This window comes from Citrus sinensis, chromosome 6 (assembly GCF_022201045.2).
Source record: "Citrus sinensis cultivar Valencia sweet orange chromosome 6, DVS_A1.0, whole genome shotgun sequence".
Classification (NCBI taxonomy): Eukaryota; Viridiplantae; Streptophyta; class Magnoliopsida; order Sapindales; family Rutaceae; genus Citrus; species Citrus sinensis.
The window spans coordinates 12,661,117-12,679,586 of record NC_068561.1 but is presented as its reverse complement, the minus strand read 5'-3'; the positions used below and the strand labels follow the sequence as shown (position 1 = coordinate 12,679,586).

The window sequence follows — 18,470 nt, the reverse complement described above, 5'->3', positions numbered from 1 at the left end:
CCACCTCAAGGGGTGAGGTCCACCAGAGGAGAAATAACAAATCCCTCGAGGGAGGAAATCAAGAAGTTTTGAGTCGAGACTATTAGGAAATTGAGTTTCCTCTTAAGATCACTCTAAGTAATTGTCAAGCAACAAGTTAATAGAAAAAAATTAAATAGAGAATACATCAATCACACAACACAAGATTTACGTGGAAAACTCTATATTCAGAGAAAAATTACGGTCGTTGTCAAAAAATAACCAGAGAAAAATATTCACTATGTAGAAAATTTTTACAACCATATTTTTAGAAATAATTTTCTCCCATCCAAACCCCAAATACATGATCCCGAGAAATATCCATTAACAAAGCAAACTCATAGTACTCATATTGAGGAGCCAAATACTCTTACAATACATATACATGCTTAAGAATATTTCTCTCCCATGTTGGAAGCTCTCAATGCTTCTCTTGCATTCTCTTGCTTCTCAAATTTGGGATGATCAAAACTTATGAAAGACTCTTATTTATAACAAAATGGATAGCACTGTTCAAACCGTGTTACTATTTGTGCTGCGTTACTGTTTACCGCGTGGTCAAACCGTATTACTGTTCACCGTGTGGTCAAATTGTATTATTGTTCACCAAGTGGTCAAATTGTGTTACTGTTTATCACCTTTTTTTTCCTTTTTTTAATCAATTTTCAACAGAGGCTACGAATTGGTGAAAAATCACAAAGTTGGCAAGCCTAAAATGTAAGGATAATGCTTACCGGTGGAGAGAGCAGTTAAACCATGAGGTAGTTGAGGAAGTTGACTATGAAACCATCAAGTGCACAAAAATAGAAGCACGACCCCTGCTCCTGAAAGCACACACTCCATTTTTAAAAGGTATTTGAGGAGAAAACGATGGAGAAAAAGGTAAGAAAAAACTTATCTAAACAAAACCTCATCACTTAACTTGAATTCAAGGCCTTTATTGAATTAAGCATTAGAGTGGAGATACCGAAAATTTACCTTTTCGGTTAACCCATTTCACTTTTTGTTTGTTTGCTGTGTGTGAATAGGCATACCTCTGTGTATTGCACTTGGTTCAATCTTGACAGGAAAGAAACATGTATTAACAAATAGATTTTAATATAATATTTTGGAAAAGAAAAGTGTCAAAGTGGGATAAAGCAGAGCTCACACAATAACTGTTCTCTTCTTCAAATGGTGGAATCAAGAACTTCTAGATTCAAATAAGGAGCCGCAAGTTCACTGGGTGGGTTTACGTAACGTTGATTTCTTGAGATGGGGGGCAGCATTTCATTTTGGTTTTTGTTGAATTATGTTTAGTTTCATTTCTTGGACGTACCTAATGTTCATATTATGAACTTATATATACAAATAGTCTTTGGTTACAGAAGGAAGAAATGAACATTACGGCAAATAAATAAAGCGTATATATATACGTACTAGTCCAATATTTAACGGAAGACCACTTATATGTGACTGATACTAGATAGATTGAACATATATTATTTTGAAAATTTGCAACTTAGTGAAGAAAAACATAATTCTTGCAAACATTAATTTGGGGACCACTAGGAGTTGGAACTATAGATTCATACACTTAATATATATATTGAGAATAACTTGAAAATTTGCACCTAAATGGCTACTAAAAATATGCGTAAAGTGTATGCATTATATACTTCGATGCTAAGGAATCTATATGCATGTTTTTTTCTTATTTCCATATGGTTACGTAATTCAGGAATAATGTGATTGATAAACATATACATTGGAGGCATTAACTTACAAGATCGGGATTTCTTAACTTCATAAGCAAAGAGTTTTCCTCGAACACTAATGATTTTGTTTCCTAGTTTCTTTGACATTTTAACCTCGTTTTTCTAGAATCTACAGCCATGAGTAAGGTCTAGAATTGAAGACAAACGGCTTTTGATTGAAGTTTTGGCATCATCCCATGTGCTTATTGCTGTACATCTCTTAAAAAATGGATGCTGGGAACGAGATAAAAGAACAAATATTTTGAAGAAAATTGTGTTATTGATAAAAACATGTGATTGGTGATTGCTGCAATTCACATTAGTAACACGTATACGTTAAGATTAAAGTGTAACAAGAAATAAAAACATGCAAACAGTTCACAACTGAATCACATAAATGAGTGATTGGTGCAATTCATTCAATGCCCTTACTCGGTTATTTATTGGTGAAGAAAAGTAAAAGCACCTCACCATTAGCCAAAATCTGGCTAAGCTGAGGACCAATAATATTTGGCCAAATACACACATATATATATATTCTGACACGCAGGTCTAATGTGTCCTGAATTTATTTTGCCATATGTGGTGTCAAATATACTAAGTTAAAACAAATATCTTAAATGTTAGTTGTTACCATTTTTTTATTCCTAGCATATGTCAATTATTTTCGTAACATTAGTAACATATATACGTCAATAGTATTAAACTAAAAAACAAAAAAATTGTGTTGGGTATTTGACGAAAGTGAATACTTACTAAACTTTCCTCCGTTTATCAGATTCATTTGTGGTCCGTATTAGCTGATATTTCATTTGTTTCTATATTTTTTAAAGAATTATTTTCAGTTTCCATTTTCTCTTAGGCATGTCATTTATTTCGATTAATTGGCCACATTGTTCAATCAATTTGACACAAAACTTTTTTCATTATGACACCTGCGCATTCCACGTTCCACCATGAACATATTTAGGTTCAACAAAGATAAGACAGCCAGCAGCAAAAAGCTTCTCTTCGAATTGAATATCAGAGTTGTTAAAAAATATTTGACCACAATTCTGCGTATAGGCCGGGGCTCTTCAGAAATTTCAGTTAATTAATTACTCAGTCTACAAGCAGATGAGCACCCATTTTTCCATTTTCATAGTAGATGATAGTAGATGCAACACCCATACCTACCTTTTACATTAAATGATAAATCATCCTTGTATTTGATTAGAAAATTCCACATAAAAAGAAAATTTGATGGTTGTATTTTTCACAACTGTAGTGTAGAGGCAAAATTAGAAAACGCAAGAGTCAAATTGAGTTTTCGTGAAGAAATGAAGGCGTGTGGATTAAAGATTAGGAATTGTAGGTCACCACTGAGTATCTATTGCTCCAATGATGAACATAAAAATAATTAATTATTAATGACAATTTTAATGTTGCAGGTTGCACAATACACGAAAAGGATTTAATTGCTAGTGAAAATGCTTGTGTTAATCTCACTTTTTGATAGGTTAATACTATTCTCCTTATAAATAAACGCAACTGAAAAGATGTGACCAATTTAGAGTTTTGGGATTATTTTGGAAGCAAGACGAAAAGTAGAAAGTGGAAAGTTGTGCAAATGAGGATTCGTTTGACAACTTACCAGTCTTTTCAAGCAGAAAATTAGCAAATAATATATAATATATAAAGTTGAGACTTTAGGAGGTGACGTAACATTACCATTTCTCATATTTGTATATTCTTTATTATTTAATAAATATAGAAATTTTCTTTTAGTTTTGGTTTTTCATCTTCTCATAATTAATTTGATTGTTATTACACAATAACAATTATGTAAAGATTTTAATTTTAATGAGGCATATATTTTGTAATGAACATCTAAGGGGAGTGTTATGAATTTATTAAAATAAATGGAGATGTTCATAACATATATCTCTTAATCTCCCCACTATCTCCCATTAGCAACCTTTAGCTTCCCTATGACTCCCACTATCTCACAAGAAATTATGATCCATAATTTTTCATTAATTTCATGGAGTGATTAAATAACCATAAAAGGAGAGCTCATCTTTTTGTTTTGTACACACACAATTGGAATGAATAAAATCACTTTATAATATATTATCTCATTTTATTCTTTATCTTGCCTTCTTTATTTGTATTGCTGGCTAATAGCTTTTTTTATTTTTTATAAGGCTGCCTCATCTTAAAAAAAAAATCAATTCATATTTGTTATCAGTTTCATCAAGTGTAAAATAAAAAAAAATGATAATACTAAATTCTTTTTTTAAAGCTGCGTGAAACGCGGTTCTATTTTCTAATTATTTAATAAAGGAATGGTCCCTTCTTGTAACTTGCCTTTCTTGGTGAAGGATCAAAGAATAATCACCATTTAAGCAAATAAATCCACACTGGTTCCTGCCCCGTTACACTATTTTTAGTAACATGAAAACCATAATACAAAAATGGACAGAATTATCATCTTTTGATAATGATCCCTTTCGTTGAATAAAATTAAACTTGCGGGTCCTATTCAACATTATCCATAGGCATACTTGGTTAATGTATACGGATCAACAATCCTTTAAATAAAGAATTGTACAAAGAAAAAAGGAAGAATTTGTTCAACTCTTTCTAGAAAACGTTACATAATCAATCAACCCTTTATAGAATTTAGTACTTGCATTTTAAAATTTAGAGTCTATATTTATATGGTCAGGATATATAGTTTGCATATTAAATAATGTGTTAATAATAATTATTTAGACATGTGTTACATATTAGTTAATTTTATTTTTTTAATCATTAATGTAATAATCTTAGGCAACTCACCAATAAATAGCACATCACTTATAATACAAACTATATAATATATATGTTCCAATTATTTAAATTCCTTGACAATTCTCATAATCTCACCCACTAATACCGACATGGAAGTATACAGTAAGCAAAAGGTAGATACTTGAATCACCAAAACATACTAACCATCTCTTCTTACTTCTATAAATTACTTGCAGTCTGAGTTTTGGAACTAGAGACCGCCAACAGAAATAGACTCAAATGTCTCATTTTGGAGGCTCAGGCATGCCGCTGGTGAAGCCTACCGCCGGCGACAGCCTCTCATTTCCTAACCAAAACGAGCCAGCAGACCACAAAAAGTATCCAAAAAGAGGTAGACCCTCAGTTTCTCCCTCGCTTGCTGAGCTTTTAAAGCGTGTGGAAGGTGCAGATACTTCCGGTGACAACACTGCAATTGATCATCATCATCATGTCATTGAGCTAAGCCATGCTTGTAGCTCTGTCCCAACTTCGTACCCTTTTGTTCTTTCATTTAAAAACTTAACATACAGTGTCAAAGCAAGTCAAAAGTTTGAGCTTCCCTTTTGCGGAAAGGGCTTGTCTGATTCTCCGGATAAGGTTTTGTTGAATGACATATCCGGCGAAGCCAGAGAAGGTGAAATCATGGCCGTTCTTGGGGCCAGTGGGTCGGGGAAATCAACATTGATCGATGCTTTAGCGAACAGGATTTCAAAGGAGAGCTTGAAAGGGAGTGTGACTTTGAATGGTGAAGTTTTGGAGTCGAGTCTTTTGAAGGTGATTTCTGCTTATGTAATGCAAGATGATCTTTTGTTCCCAATGCTAACAGTAGAAGAAACACTCATGTTTTCTGCGGAGTTTAGGCTTCCTCGTTCGCTTTCAAAGCGAAAGAAGAAGGCCAGAGTTCAAGCCTTGATCGATCAGCTGGGCCTTCGAAACGCTGCTAAGACTGTGATTGGTGATGAGGGACGCAGAGGAGTCTCTGGAGGTGAACGCAGGAGAGTTTCTATTGGAATTGACATAATTCACGACCCAATTCTGTTGTTTCTTGATGAACCAACTTCTGGTCTTGATTCAACAAGTGCTTTTATGGTTGTTAAAGTCCTGCAGCGAATTGCACAAAGTGGAAGCATTGTTATCATGTCTGTTCACCAACCAAGTTACAGAATTTTGAACTTACTTGACCGTTTGATATTACTTTCACATGGAAATACAGTCTTCGGCGGGTCGCCAGCAAATCTTCCGGACTTCTTTTCCCAATTTGGTCATCCGATTCCTGAGAACGAGAACCGAACAGAATTCGCTCTTGATTTGATACGTGAACTTGAAGAAACTCCTGAAGGAACTAAAAACTTGGTCGAGTTCAACAAGTCATGGCAGAGAACAAAGAGTCCGAAGAATAATAATCACGAATCCAAATCAAGTATTTCGCTTACGGATGCGATAAGGCAAAGCGTTTCAAGAGGTAAGCTAGTCTCCGGCGCCACAACTGACCCCGGCCCAGACTTGACATCTTCAGTTCCAACGTTTGCCAATCCAATGTGGTTTGAAATGATAGTTATTGCGAAGAGATCCATGACAAACTCAAGAAGAATGCCTGAGCTATTCGGAATTCGATTTGGCGCCGTCCTTGTTACCGGGATAATCCTGGCTACTATCTATTGGAAACTTGACAATTCACCCAAAGGTGTCCAAGAACGCATAGCCTTTCTTGCTTTCGCCATGGTCACAACATTCTACACTTGTGCTGAAGCAATCCCAGTTTTCCTTCAAGAACGTTATATTTTCATGCGAGAAACTGCTTACAATGCATATCGCCGCTCATCATACGTTCTTGCTCATTCCATCATCTCCATTCCAGCTCTGGTAGTCCTGTCTTTGACCTTTGCTGCCGTAACTTTCTTTGCCGTTGGCCTCGCAGGCGGCTTCTCAGGATTCATCTTCTTCTTCTTCATAATCTTGGCCTCGTTCTGGGCTGGAAGCTCATTCGTTACATTCCTTTCCGGTATAGTCTCTCATGTTATGCTCGGGTTCACTGTCGTTGTCGCCATATTAGCCTACTTCCTCCTCTTCAGTGGCTTCTTCATTTCCCGGGACAGAATCCCTGCATATTGGATTTGGTTTCATTACATTTCTCTAGTGAAATACCCATTTGAAGGAGTCCTGCAAAATGAATTTGATGATCCGAACAAATGCTTTGTCCGCGGAGTTCAAATGTTTGATAACACGCCGTTGGGGTCACTACCCATGTCTATGAAATTGAAGTTGTTGAAAAGCATGAGCAATGCTTTGGGGATCAACATTACAAGCTCCACTTGTGTGACTACAGCCTCTGATATTTTGACGCAACAGGGAATCACAGACATTAGCAAATGGAATTGCTTGTGGATTCTTGTTGCTTGGGGATTCTTCTTTAGGATTCTGTTTTATTTCACATTGTTGGTTGGAAGCAAAAACAAGAGAAGGTGATTTGATTAATTGTTATAATGTTCATACTGTTTTTTAATTACAGTTTTAAATTTTCTATTTTTTATCCAATGGTGTGTATGTGACTGTTGGTGATTGGCTTCTCTGTAAGTTTTTTTAAGTAAAAAGATACCGTGATTTTTGTTCTATCTTCTTCTATTATTTAATTTAATTTCCTCATAATCCATTAGAAAAATTGCACTACTTTTTTAAAGATTTGCTAAGGAATTAATTATCGACAACTCCTTTTCCTTTACCCTCACAAGATGGGTGAGAAATCATTAGTTTTTTTTTTTTTTTTTTCAAAGAAAGTAGACCTTTCATTAAGCAGGGGGATTAGCAAGCATACACAAAACATCCGTAGGGAAATTCTCCCTCCAAATGACAAATTCTGAGCTTTGTAAAGCTCTTTTTGTTAGAGAGTGAGTACTAATATTACAATGCCTTAACGCATGCTGGAAAGTTATCGATTGAAAATCACCCTTGCTGTTGAGAATTTCTGCTATAATCCACCAAATCTCTGATATGTTTTTAACCTTGTTGTTGGCTAACTCAGCTACCATTCTGCAGTCTGTTTCAATGATCACATATGTGCAGCTTACGGCCCTTGCCACATCCATTCCCCGTTTGACAACTTTAGCCTCTGCTATCGATATATCTCCTTCAAATTTTATTCTTTTCACTGCTGCAGCTACCACTTGGCCTTGAGAGTTTCTTATAACCGTTCCTAAACCTGCAACTTTCCTTTCTTCATTAATTGCCGCATCGACATTGACTTTCAACTTGTTTCTCGGGGGTGGCTTCCTCTCTGCATTTCTGGATCCTCTGTGCTTCTGTGTTCTTCTAGATTTTGAAGTTTCAATGTCTGATACACATCCATAATTGCCTTAGCCTTTGCCACTGAAAACTCTGGGTCCAGCTTCCTTAATTCGAAGATGAATTTGTTCCTGGCATGCCACACAGTCCACCAAATGGCTACTATAAAATCAATCTCAATATTGTTCAAAAACTCTTTATTCTCTGCAAGACACTCAACATGTCTTCTCTCATTACTCTTTTCACTCCAGCCTCTAGATTAGTGCATTTCCATATTTTCCTCGCCAATCTACATTCCATCAAGGCATGGAAAATATCTTCTCTCCCACCTTTGCAAATTTGGCACAATAGCAGTATTTTTCTTTTCCATAGATTGTCTGCTGTTGGTAGCAGATTTCTAGCAGCTTTCCACGCAAAAATTTTTTATTTTGCTTGGCAAGTTTAGTCTCCATATACATTGCCAGCAGTGAGAAATACATGTGGATCTAGCTGGAGGCTCAGGGAACTTGATTTTGAGTGCCAATTGATAGCCACTCTTCACAGAGTACAAGCCTTTCTATCATAATGCCAAATTACCTCATCTTCTTGTGGGGTTCTTGGTAACAGAATTCTCTTTATAATTTCGGCATCCACCCTTGTAAAGTTTTGCTCAATCAAGCTTTCATTCCACAGCTGGTTGGGCAGAATAAGTTCTGAGACTTTTGCTTCTAGATGCAGGGAAGGCATACGGATTGGCCTAAAAGTTGTTAGTCTAGGTATCCAGTTCCTGGCTTGTATCTGAATTTTCTCTCCATTTCTTATCCTCCACCTTATACCCTTTTGCAACACTTGTCTTCCCAACAAAAAGCTCCTCCAAATGAAAGATGGATTTAAGCATGCTTTAGCCATTAGAAAATCTGTTCTCTTGAAATATCTAGCCTCCATTCTTACTTCGCAACTAAAGCTTGATTAAAGCTTGAGATATCTCTGAATCCCATCCCCTCTCTAATCTTGGCATAGCTCATTTTCTCTCATTTCTCCCTGTGAATTCCCTTCTTGTCTTCCCTGGATCCCCACTAGAATCTTGCAATGGCTCTCTGAATGTCATGGCATAATCCTAGGGGAATCCTAAATACGCTCATGGCCTATGCAGGGATCGCTTGAGCTACCGTCTTAATGGGAATTTCCTTCCCTCCACTGGACAATAGCTTGTGCTGGCGGTTCGAAATTTTACTTAGGACTTTGAGTTTCTCATCATTGAAGAAACTGGTTCTCTTTTTGCCCACCATGGAAGGTAATCCCAAGTAGTTTCCATACCTTGAGACTACATTGAGCTGAAAAATATCTTTATTGCTGCTATCCGCTTTGCTTGAATTTTGCCGCTAAAAAACATGGATGATTTCTCATAATTGAACACTTGCCCAGATGCCAGTGCATAACAATCAAAAACCTTCTTTAGCTGCTTACAATCCTCTACCGAGGCCCTTGCAAAAATCAGGCTGTCAACCGCGAACAAAAGATGAGAAATTATGATGTTTATACCAAATCTTAGCCCATGAATAAGATGTTTTCTCTCTGCTTGCCACATTAAGCTTGAAATACCTCTGTGCACAACAAGAACAAATAGGGGGACATGGGACACCCTTGCCTAAGACTCCTTTGAGGTTGATAATCAATTCCTTTGCAACTCCATTTATGATGATAGAAAATGTGGGAGTGGTGATGCAATTCATGATCAGGTTTATCCATTTATTTGAGAAACCTAATCTCTCCATGGTATGCTCCAAGAATGACTACTCAACCCTATCATAGGCTTTACTAATATCCAACTTCAAATCCACTAAGCCATTCTTTCTCCCTTTGTTATGTCTAATTTTGTGCAAGCATTCATAACCAATAATTATATTATCAGTTATTAACCTATCTGGGACAAAAGCACTTTGCACAGGAGATATGATTTTTGGGAGAATATGTTTTAATCTATTAGTAATGGCCTTAGCAATTAATCGGTATATGACATTGCAAAGACTGATGGGTCTGTATTCTGTTACTTTCCTAAGCTTTTCAATCTTAGGAATAAGAACAATGCAAGAATGATTAAGGGGAGCTATAATACTGTTGAGTGTTAGAAAATGTATATTTATAAAGGAGAAAATCATAATTTTACATTTCAAGTCTTACTAACACTTCTACTTTTATGTATTTTAGTCTCTTGTAATTTAATTATGTGTATTTTATTTTAATTAAGTATTTTATGTATTTTAGGGGAATCATGGTCATTTCACAATGAACAAGAGTTCAAACAACAAAACGAACATTAATTTTGAACTCAGGACAGTCGAAAACCTTAGGAGGAGCATAAAAGGAAAAATGACACTGTTCACACAGACAGAACGATGACGTGTCATTGACCGATGATATGGCATTGACTGATGAGGTGTCACAATCCTGTTGGACTAAAATTCTTATATACTGTTGATCGGTGACGTGGCAGCATGTTAGTGGACCAAAAATTTCGCGGACAGTATATGCAAATACACCGAATTATTTTTAACCAAACCGCGTCAATGTTCAAACCGCGTCACTATTCAAACCTTGTGGTCAAACCGTGTTACTATTCAAACTACGTGGTCAAACCGCGTACTATTGACTGATGACGTGGCGCAATCTTGAGCATCCAAAATATTTTTAATCAAATGGCTACGATTTACTTAATGTATCTATAAAAATGGGGCCTCCCCCCCTAATTTGACATCTCTGAATTCATTTTTTAGCTCAATTTTCTATAATTCCTTCTCCATCTTGTATTTTCTACGTATTTTAATAAATTTCTATTTTATCCCTAGTTCAATCATGAGTAGCTAATTTGCTTTCAAGCTTGAGTTGAAGATAAAGTCTCAACATGTGTCATGGGTTTTATTTGATAAATTTACTTTCTTTTTCCCTCTAATTATTGTGGATGTTTTGATTTTTTGTTGACAAATAATAATAATCTTATCTAGATATTGCCTTGGTTTCACCGGCTCCCTAGTACAAGGTTATTATTATTTGGCATGATAAGCCCTTAGCACCATATTGATTAGAGTGTGGTTTATGAGGTATGGATTCTCCCCTCATGATTTAATTGGCACTAATAAGGAATATTTAGCCCATGGTGCATATTGATGCAGATCCAGATACCCAAGTGCTTTAATTATAATATTTTCCACTTTAATTTAATTCTGCCATTTCAATTTAAATTTTAGATAGTCCAAATCATTTTCACCACAAATCCAAACACCCACATAGAAAATTAATTCTACATATAATTAAAATCTACATCCTCGTGGGATCAACACTCGTCTCCATTAATCTATTCTACAATAGATTCGTGCACTTGCGAGTTTAATAAAATTTACACAATAAGTACCTTGCTGGTTTAGAACATTGAGACATGTTGCAATCACTCATTTTTTGACATTTTTCCAGTGTTTTTAGAAGAAGACAACCTGCAATCCATCTGGTCCAGGGGCTTTTGTTGGGCACATTTGGTTGAGAGCTTTTTCAATGTCCTCGACTGTGAAGGCTTGATCCAGAAGCTTATTAATCTCTGCACTCACTTTTGGTCTCATGCCTTGTAGAGCTGCATTTATTTGTTTTATGTTTGGCTTGAAGGTAGTAAACAAGTCCTGGAAATATTCACAGAATCTGTTATCTACATCATCTTTATTCTCGAGCCAATTTCCAGTTTTATCTTCAACTTCTTCTATCATGTTTTTTCTTCTCCTCGATGAAGTTTTGGCATGGAAAAATTTTGTATTCTTATCCCCAGGTTTTAACCAATCAGCCCTTGATCTCTGCTTCTAATACACCTCCTCTTCCATCAAAATTCTTTGGATATGCTTTTCAATGCTCCAGATTTCGTTGCCTCTGTTATATTAATCATGACGCTCTTTGGCTTGCTTTAGCTTCCCCATTAACTCCTTAACATTCTTATCACTTCCTCCAAACTCTTTTTTTCTCCAGCTGATCAGCTGAGCCGTTGACTTTTTGTCTATGGATTTAAAAACTTGAGCAGGACTCTCTTAATTGCTCGTGTGCCATTGCAGCCACTCCTCCTTCACAATATTCTTGCAATCTTATATGAGCTCTATATGTCTTCATTATGAAGTCTAATAAAAGTTTTTCTCTCATAACTTAAACTCCTCTGTCTCTCCTTAACCTCCATCAAAACAGGACAGTGGTCAGACTCCCAATGCACCAAATTTGTGGCAAGATCATCATAGAACTCAACCCTCCACTTTTGGTTACACAAAAACCTATCTAGCTTCTCTTGTATAAGTTGGGGTCCAAATTGCTTATTTGACCACGTGAAAGGGTAGCCCCTGCCTCCTAAGTCAAACAAGTTGCAATCTTGAATAACTTCTCTAAACTCCCTGATTGCCTCTGCACTTTTATCAAGCCCTCCCAATTTCTTATTCAAATTTAGAATTTTGTTAAAATCTCCAAAGCATAGCCACGGGAGTGGGGACAAACCTGCCAATCTCCTTAAAAGGGTTCATGTGTGCTTCTTTTGACTAGTTTTAGGATGCCCGTACACTCATGCTCTCCTCCACACATTTCCTTGAGCATTTTGGACTTGGAAATTTATGTGGTGCCTGCTATAGGACTTAATTTGAACTGCCGTGTCCGTATTCCACATAATAGCTAACCTTCCACTCTTCCCCTCACTATCCACTACAAAAACATTTTTTATCGCTAACTGATTGCAGACCTTTTTTACCTGCCCAGACTTCAATTTGGTTTCACAGAGAAATATCAATTGAGGTTTGTGCATGTGGAGAATTTTCTTTACGGCTAGACACGTCTGGGGATTCTCCAAACCCCGAACGTTCCAATATATGATTTTCATGACTGACGGCGGGGCTGCTCCATAGCCTCCACCGATAATATCTCCCCTGACATTTCTATCTTGTTTATCACCAATTGTGTTTCTCTTCCCCTGTCAGCTTGAGCTTTGCTGATGGAGGGGAAATTTTGATTTGATTTGCCCACGTAGTTATTGGGCTTCCCGTTTTTTATTTTTTGCTTTCCGGGCTTGGGTTTATCTGTTCCTGCAAACTTCTTTTCAAATATACCAGCCCATTGTGTCGCATTTCCTTTATTGTCCTTTCTCTTGCTTGAAACTTCCATTTCATTCCTTTAGTTTTTGTGTTTTGGTTCCTCTTCGTTTCAAAATCCGTCTCTCGTGTTGGTTTTTAGCCCTCTTCGTTTCCTTTTTTACTCGTTTCCTCCCGGCCCATTGAGCCTATAATTTTATTTTCCTCTAGCATTTCATTTTCCCGCTCTTTCCCTATTATTTTTCCATCCACTGTGCTCTCTTCTCTATGCGTCTGCTTCGTTTATGTTTCAGTTGTTTTCCTGCTGCAGTAAATCATCTGTAGCCTATCTCGATTCATGTCCTTAATTAATGCTCCCTTACCTACTCCTTCCACCTTACTGCTCCCCATTGGTTCTGAGCAAATCTCCATGTTTACTTAGGTTGACCTGTATCCATCTTCATTCCCATCTGGTTTAGCCTGACCCGTATTCTTTTGGTATTCCTGCTGTTCTTGGCTTTCAGTTGTTGTGGTTGATTATCTTCCACTTTCATTCTCGCGATCTTTATCTCTAGTTTGCCTTACTTTTTCTGCTCTTGTTTATGCTCGTATCCAGGTCCCATATGTTAAGTCATCCTTTGACTGGCCTTTATACTCGAGACACTCTCTGAACTGGTGCCCTATTAATCCACAGCAGAAGCAAAACTCCAGTAATTTTTCATAGGCTACTTGTAACGACATCATTCCCCCATCATTCAATTTCAGCAGCAGCCTTTTTTGCAGTGGTTGTGTGACATTCATCTTTACTCTAATCCGAGCAAAAGAGCTAATGCATTCCCCTGCTTCATCCGTGTCTACTTCCTGAACTTCCCCGATTCTCCCTCCGATTTCTTAAATTACATCATTGTCCATGTACATAATAGGAATGTTGTGAATCTTCACCCAGAAGGATGCGTGGTTAAAATCTTGTTTTTTTAACATCACCAATCCCTTTTGGGTCCGTTATTACCAATAAAGACCTATCAAAATGTCACGAGGCCCCATACAAGATCCTCTTCTTTTCACTTTCTGAAGCGAACTTGAAGATGAAAACGTTGTCTCCCAAAATTTTCCTTTATTTCCTTGGTTGTTCTCCAAGCTTGCTGCATAGCAGCCAGTAATCCTTCCCGATGCACACTACATGTCCGAAGAAATTTTTCCACAAGGCAGTGTGCTACAAGTTTTTTTCCATTCACTTTCATTCTCTCTTTAAAGTTGATCATATTATCTTCTTCTGATCGTAGAGTGATATCTTCCCATTTGCGTATGAGCTCTTCAGCATTCATCCTTTACCTATTTAAGCTTCTGACCGTAGTAATAATTAGTCTTAACAGCTTCTCACCAACCTCATTTCTCTTATCAATTCTTCTTTTTATTCTCTTAGCCCTTCAATTATCCCTCTTTGTTTCTTAAAAAAGCACCTCTCCTTAAAAAACCCCACCCAACCTGTGAGTGACAGCCACAGATCCAATAAAGATTAATGTATGCTTCATATCTGGGTTTCCTTTCTAGAGAGAAAGGAAGGTAACTCATGGGAAGAAAAAGGAGTTCATCCAAATATCCTTACCTAAACAAAGTTACATTACTTCATGAGAAATCATTAGTTGCAAGCTACGAATGAGAGAAAAAGGCAATTTTGTATGAAGAAGATTCTTTTTAATAAGTTGAAAAACATTAAAAACAAACTTTATCCCATCTTTTGCTAGAAACAATATGTTTTATATCATTCATAATTGCCATTATGAAACAACTTTGTGTACGCACACGCCAATTTCATATACTCAGAGTCTAAGGCTCTGAGCTTGTCATTTTTTGGGTGCGTTTGAAATTGACGTTAAACAAATGTAATTTAAAATTTACAACACTAAAGTATTTAGTAAACACTATCTGCTATAACTTAAAAGCTATGTTGATATGATTTTTAACTTGTATAATAGAAAATTTATTATATCTTTAATAATTTTGTCAAAATTATTATTTAAAATTTATATTCACTATTATATTAATTTTTTTCATAATTACAGTTTTTTTCCACAGCTGTAAAAGTTACAACATCTCAATTTCAAATAGGACATTAATTGGGCACCCAATTTTTGTGTACTCAAGAGACTTTAGCTTTTAACCTACAAGTAGAGGTGGCAAAAATACCAGTCCGGTCTGGACCCAGACCGCACCCGGGCGTTGTGGGCCGGGTATGAAGTAGGGTCGGTCTTGAGCATAACTTGATAAATCCGAAATCCGAATTTTATTAAAAAATATTATGAAATATATATTATTTAAATATTTATATTTATTCGACTTATCTACTACACATATCTAAAGTTTTAAACACTTAAAATTTATATTTTCATGTCAAATTTTATTGAAATAAATTTAAAACTTATAAAATTACAAAAATAAAAATAAAAAACTGTACATATGTAATATTAAAAAAAAATACAAAATCTGGGTACCTTGATTAAAACCCGGTTCGGTGCAAACTTAAAAAAACCCGGCTGGGGCATCTAAAAATTGCATTCGGGCTGGGTCCAGGCATTGCGATACCCAGACTCAGGTTTTGCCAACCATATCTACAAAACCACAACTTTATTGGACTATCTCCTAAATGGTATGCCAATCCAAGTTTTGGCCATTGTTCACTTAAAAGGAGGACAAACTGGGCCTGTTTATTAAATCATTTGCCTTTTATTTTATATTAAGATTTGCTTATGTTGGTGAGGATCATATTTAGTTACGCATTTTGATGGCAACGATTATGTCTATCGGAAGAATGAAAATGTTTTGATGAAACATTTACACCCGTTGCTAAACTTGAATCCATTTTGAATTTTCTTACATATTCATGCTCTTCTTCATATTCTATCAAATGGAAATTAATGGTGTATTTACTTATGTGATTGAGGAACTAAAATTATTGATATTGTTTACTTGCTAAAATAAAAGGGAGAATGAGAATTGAATAAGTATGGGCCACACAAATTTGAGATTTGGGAATAAGAACTTGATTCTTATGAAGAGGGGTGGGAATCAAGTTCTCATTCCCAGTATTGACCAAAATACCCCCATTGAATTTTAAAATTTCTAATTTATCCTCAATTTATGTTTTAAATAATTAAACAAATAAAAGTTAAAAATCACATACCCTAATTCTCAATGGGTCCACCATTCGCAATCATTGACATTGCATAGCACATGCTAGAATCACGTCATCGATCTTTGTCGAGCACTAGAAGTAGCAACTGAACCATTAGTTGCTCATCAATCTCACTAGAAATGTCGAGCTAGTAGCAATAGCAATCGATATCATCATATATGAACCAGCACCACCACCACCAGTAATTTGTCGATCTCATTGCTACTATACTGATCGCCAATGATGATTATTATTATTATTGTTATTTGTTGTTGTTAGAGTTAATTTTGGATTACCCCTTATGAGATGACAATATTCAGAATACTGCTCAAACTAATGTAAATATCAACTTACCACTATTTTGTTAAAAAGACAAGAAAATTTTCATCAATGCGACCACATTTTTCCTTTGTCTTTTAAACAAAAATGGGATAAGTTGAGATTTACAATAATTTGGGGAGTATTTTAAAGATTATGATTTCATAAAGAGGTAATATCCGAACTTACCCTTGTTATTATTGTTATTGTTGTTGTTTATTTCAATAATAATAGTAATTATATTTATTTTCATTTGTGGTGTTGTTGTTGTTAATAATATCATTATTATTATTATTATTATTATTATTATTATTATTATTATTATTATTAAGTTTCTTGAACAATAATAATCACATTTGTTAACAAATAATAATGATTAAATTGACAATAATTAAGTAAGGGCATTTTAGTAGTCTGTAACAATCAATTCTGATTTTAAGATAAAATAAACACATCAATGACAATAGAATTAATTTTGTTTCCAATTCCTGTAACTTAAGTAAACATCTTATTCTTACTCAAATTCTCATTTCTCATTCTTCATTTTGATTCATGTCCATTTCGATTATCGACTGATAAATGCACCATAAGAGTATTCAACTAAGAGTATTCAATTATTAAATGAATGTGTTACGGAGGAAGTTCATATGGAGCAATCTCTCATTTTTGTATAAGAGTTTTTCTTAACTAATTATGAATTATCCTAAGCTTTGTAATAATTAAGAAAAACTCTATTATTGTTATTTTTTCATAGCAACTCTCTATTGTTGAAACAAGCACATAATGGCACGGGAAGAGAACAAGATCAGATCCCCTATATACGTGGATCGAGCGTGTTAAGATTATATGATGAGTTAGATTGTTGTGTAAGCTATTCAGTCAGATTGTTATATAAGTGGAGTGCCTAGTCAAATGCTGAGTTGGCATTTTGTTATGCAAAGTGATATTAACGTTTAAAGTTTATTAGATTCCCACCAAGAGTTTATTACAATTAGTTAGCTTTCAGCTCATACTTTGTATGCTATAGAAAGATCTAGACCTTACTATAAATATCTTTGTATCACTCAGATTGTTTTTAAATCTTAATGAGAATAATTTTCAATATCTAGAATTCTCTCTTGTTACACACTTTCTTTCACTTTCTTGTTAATCAAATAGAGCTTAATACTTTAACACGGTATCAGAGCTAATTTTCATATCAATCTAATTGCCTTAACAAGCTCAAATTCACAGCCTAACTTTACCTTTACCTTCGCTACTCACGCTAAGCTAGATTATACTAATTATATGATCTGAAAGCAGCAAGTGCTTTTTTCAATTTGTGGAAATGGCCTGGAATGTTACATTGATGGATTTAAACTTTGTCCTGATCAATATTTGCCTTTTGAATTTGGATCAACTAATTCTTTAAAAACTGAAGCTCAAGAGAATCTAGAATATGGGGCATAGAAATATTAAGATCAACTTCTCCTTAGTTGGATCATGTCCTCAATAAGTGTTGACATACTTAGTCTTGTGGTAAGTTCTCAAACTTCTTTTGAACTTTGGAAAACCAATTTGGATCTGAATCTATGGTAAAGAAAGTTTATCTAAAAATGTTTCTTAATAATTTGAGGAAAGGTTCTCTGTCAATGACTAAGTATTTTACAAAACTCAAAACTGTTATTGACGGCCTTGGATTAGCTGGTAGTCCTGTGAGTGATATTGATCTCATCACTCATCTTATTACTGGATTGGATCACTATTATTATCCAGTTGTTGTTTACATTGAGGCTAACATGTCGAATATGGATTTGAGTGAAGCATATTCTATGTTGTTAACACATGAAGCTAGGCTTGAGAATAATAAATTCAATGAGAAAAAAGAAATGAAAAGCAATTATGTAGCAAATTTAGCTCAAATTGAAAATTTTCAGAAGAAATGAGGTGATTATAATAATTCTTAAGGCAACTGGAATAAAAATAGTGGCAATAATTGGAACTTTAATGGTGGAAGAAGTGGTTCACTGGAAATAGAAAGGGAAATAATCAAGGACAAGGCAAAGGTAATAACTGGAATGGTAACTTCAGAGGCAG

General features: G+C 35.3%; 1 protein-coding gene and 1 non-coding gene across 2 annotated transcripts; both read left to right on the top strand.

Moving 5' to 3' along the window:
- The first annotated feature begins 4,674 nt into the window (after positions 1-4,674).
- Positions 4,675-7,178, top strand: LOC102611296 (ABC transporter G family member 20-like). Its single transcript, XM_006480647.4, has one exon. The coding sequence runs from the start codon at positions 4,809-4,811 to the stop codon at positions 7,032-7,034; it is 2,226 nt and encodes a 741-aa protein (XP_006480710.1). The 5' UTR covers positions 4,675-4,808; the 3' UTR covers positions 7,035-7,178.
- A 10,907-nt stretch (positions 7,179-18,085) lies between these two features.
- On the top strand, positions 18,086-18,216 carry LOC112498694 (small nucleolar RNA Z247). The gene has a single exon (XR_003066113.1). It is a non-coding gene; the product is annotated as a small nucleolar RNA Z247 (small nucleolar RNA).
- The last annotated feature ends 254 nt before the right edge of the window (positions 18,217-18,470 follow it).